This window comes from Engraulis encrasicolus, chromosome 4 (genome assembly GCF_034702125.1).
Source record: "Engraulis encrasicolus isolate BLACKSEA-1 chromosome 4, IST_EnEncr_1.0, whole genome shotgun sequence".
Lineage (NCBI taxonomy): Eukaryota > Metazoa > Chordata > Actinopteri > Clupeiformes > Engraulidae > Engraulis > Engraulis encrasicolus.
Window position 1 is genome coordinate 16,089,164 of NC_085860.1, and position 2,500 is coordinate 16,091,663.

At 48.7% G+C, this 2,500-nt stretch overlaps 1 protein-coding gene across 1 annotated transcript in view; it reads left to right on the forward strand.

Moving 5' to 3' along the window:
* Positions 1-2,273: 2,273 nt before the first annotated feature.
* Positions 2,274-2,500, forward strand: part of ccdc136a (coiled-coil domain containing 136a) — a 46,013-nt gene continuing 45,786 nt past the window's right edge. Inside the window, exon 1 of the mRNA XM_063196790.1 lies at positions 2,274-2,352. Within this exon, the coding sequence (XP_063052860.1) occupies positions 2,274-2,352 (79 nt within the window). The remainder of the gene's footprint in view (positions 2,353-2,500) is intronic.

The window sequence follows — 2,500 nt, forward strand, 5'->3', positions numbered from 1 at the left end:
GTTTTGGAAAAGTGCTCTTCATTTTGTTGTGAGATCATGTCTGCAGCGCTGGTGATCCAATGGGCCGTGGCTGAAAGCTGAATGCTGAACTCTGTGCTTTCCCCCCTAAATCATTGCCAGCACAGCTGTGTGCTCCATCAACAGGGTAACACCCACATGCTAAAGCCCACACATTCTCTTTCTCTCTATTTCCTACTCTGACTATTCTTTTTTCTATTTTGTACATACTGTTTGTCTCTCGATCTCGCTTTCTCTTGCTCTATTGATTCTCTCTTCCTACCTATATCTCTTGCTCTCTCCTTCTGTCTTCTTCTCTCTCACACAAACACTCTCTCACTCTTTCTGGATCTCTTCTCTTCATTCACGTATGCATTCTCTCCCTTCCTGTTCTGTCTATCCTTTTGTGCTCTCTATATTTCTCTCTCTCTCTATCTAGCTTGCTCTCTGTCCGCCTCTTCCTCTCTTTCTTGCTCTTTATCTCTCTTCTGCTCTAACTCACTCACTTGTAAACTCTCTCCCCTCATAGTCTGTCTATTATTTGCTCTCTCTCTCTCTCTCTCTCTCTCTCTCTCTCTCTCTCTCTCTCTCTCCTCTCCTCTCTCTGTCTCTCTCTCTCTCTCTCTCTCTCTCTCTCTCTCTCTCTCTCTCACACACACACACACACACACACACACACACACACACACACACACACACACACACACACACACACACACACACACACACACACACACACACACTGTCTCTTGTCTGTCTGTCTCTGGCTCTGGCTCTGGCTCTGTCTTTGTCTCTGTCTCTCTCTCTCTCTTCTTCTTCTTCTTCTTCTCTTCTTTCCTCTCTCCACTTTGCAATGTCTCCTCCACTACCAATCTCTCTCATTCTCTCTTTGCTTCTCTCCGTCTCTTCACCTCTCTCTGTGCTCTGTCTATCTATCTGGCACTCCTCTGCCCTCACTCACTCACTCTCTCACTCACTCACTTGCACTCCTCACTCCTCACTCCTACACAAATAGCACATCGCTATAACACTTTGTCATGCTATCACGCTCTGCATCTCGCTATCTCTCACACCCTTCCCCTGCTGCGTAGCTGGCTGAGGTGTAATTCTAGTTTGAACTGTGTCTCTCCAGCTCAAAGCCTTGTGTCAACCCTTCCTGCTGCCAGGGTTGCCAGATGAGGCTGATGATTTCCAACAACCCCCCCCCCCCTCAAAGTAAATCAAAACCCGTCTGGAAGCACTAAATCCCGCCCAATTCTATTGATTTCTATGGCCAAAAATTGGGCGTTTTTTTTCTGCTAAATGCCATTTTTACCCGCAGACGGCCATCCTAAGCAGCCCAATTGGGCGGGAAACAGCCCAATCTGGCAACGCTGCCTGGTGCAGCTACTCAATCCTCCCTAAGCCTGCATGCATGGCTCTAAGGGGGGGCTTCCTGTTGAGGACAGCCCAGTGATGTGCACTTCCTGCAGGCCAGTCACGGGGCTTAAACGAGCCTCCCCATCACAACCACCACCACCACCACCACCACCTCCACCTGTGTGTGTGTGTGTGTGTGTGTGTGTGTGTGTGTGTGTGTGTGTGTGTGTGTGTGTGTGTGTGTGTGTGTGTGTGTGTGTGTGTGTGTGTGTGTGTGTGTGTGTGTGTGTGTGTGTGTGTGTGTGTGTGTGTGTGTGTGTGTGTGTACGTATCTGCGAGTGTAGCCTACATGTCGTGTACACTGTTTACATATGTGTTCATCTGTGCAGTGTGTGTGTGTGTGTGTGTGTGTGTGAGTGTGTGTGTGTGTACTGTATTTGTATATGTCTGTATTTGTCTGTATGAGAGAGTGTGAGCAGGCCCGTGCCTGTTTACATGTGTTTAAAAAGCAAGACGAGGAAGAGGAAGAGGAAGAGGAAGAGGAGGACCAGGGGGGAAGGAAAGCAAAACACAGAGATTGTGTGTGTGTGTGTGTGTGTGTGTGTGTGTGTGTGTGTGTGTGTGTGTGTGTGTGTGTGTGTGTGTGTGTGTGTGTGTGTGTGTGTGTGTGTGTGTGTGTGCGTGCGTGCGTGCGTGCGTGCGTGCGTGCGTGCGTGCGTGCGTGCTCGGGTTTGCATTAAAAACACTCAGCATCAGAGGGGGGAAGTACTTCAGAGTACTATGAGAGTCGTTTTGGAAAAAGGAGAAACAGGAGAAGGTATATAGGGGCTAGAGGACAGAGAGAGAGAGAGAGAGAGAGAGAGAGAGAGAGAGAGAGAGAGAGAGAGAGAGAGAGAGAGAGAGAGAGAGCTGAAACAATGAGGAGGAAATTATCAACGGGCTGCAAGGGTGTCTGTGAGCCTGTGGAGCCGAGTGCTGTCTGGATCTCATTAAGAGGTAAAACTTTCTCTCTCTCTCTCTCTCTCTCTCTCTCTCTCTCTCTCTCTCTCTCTCTCTCTCTCTCTCTCTCTCTCTCCCTTCTCTCTCTTTCTTTTCCCTCTATGTTGTTTCATCGTGTGTGTGTTTACTGGTGTATGCTTGTGCG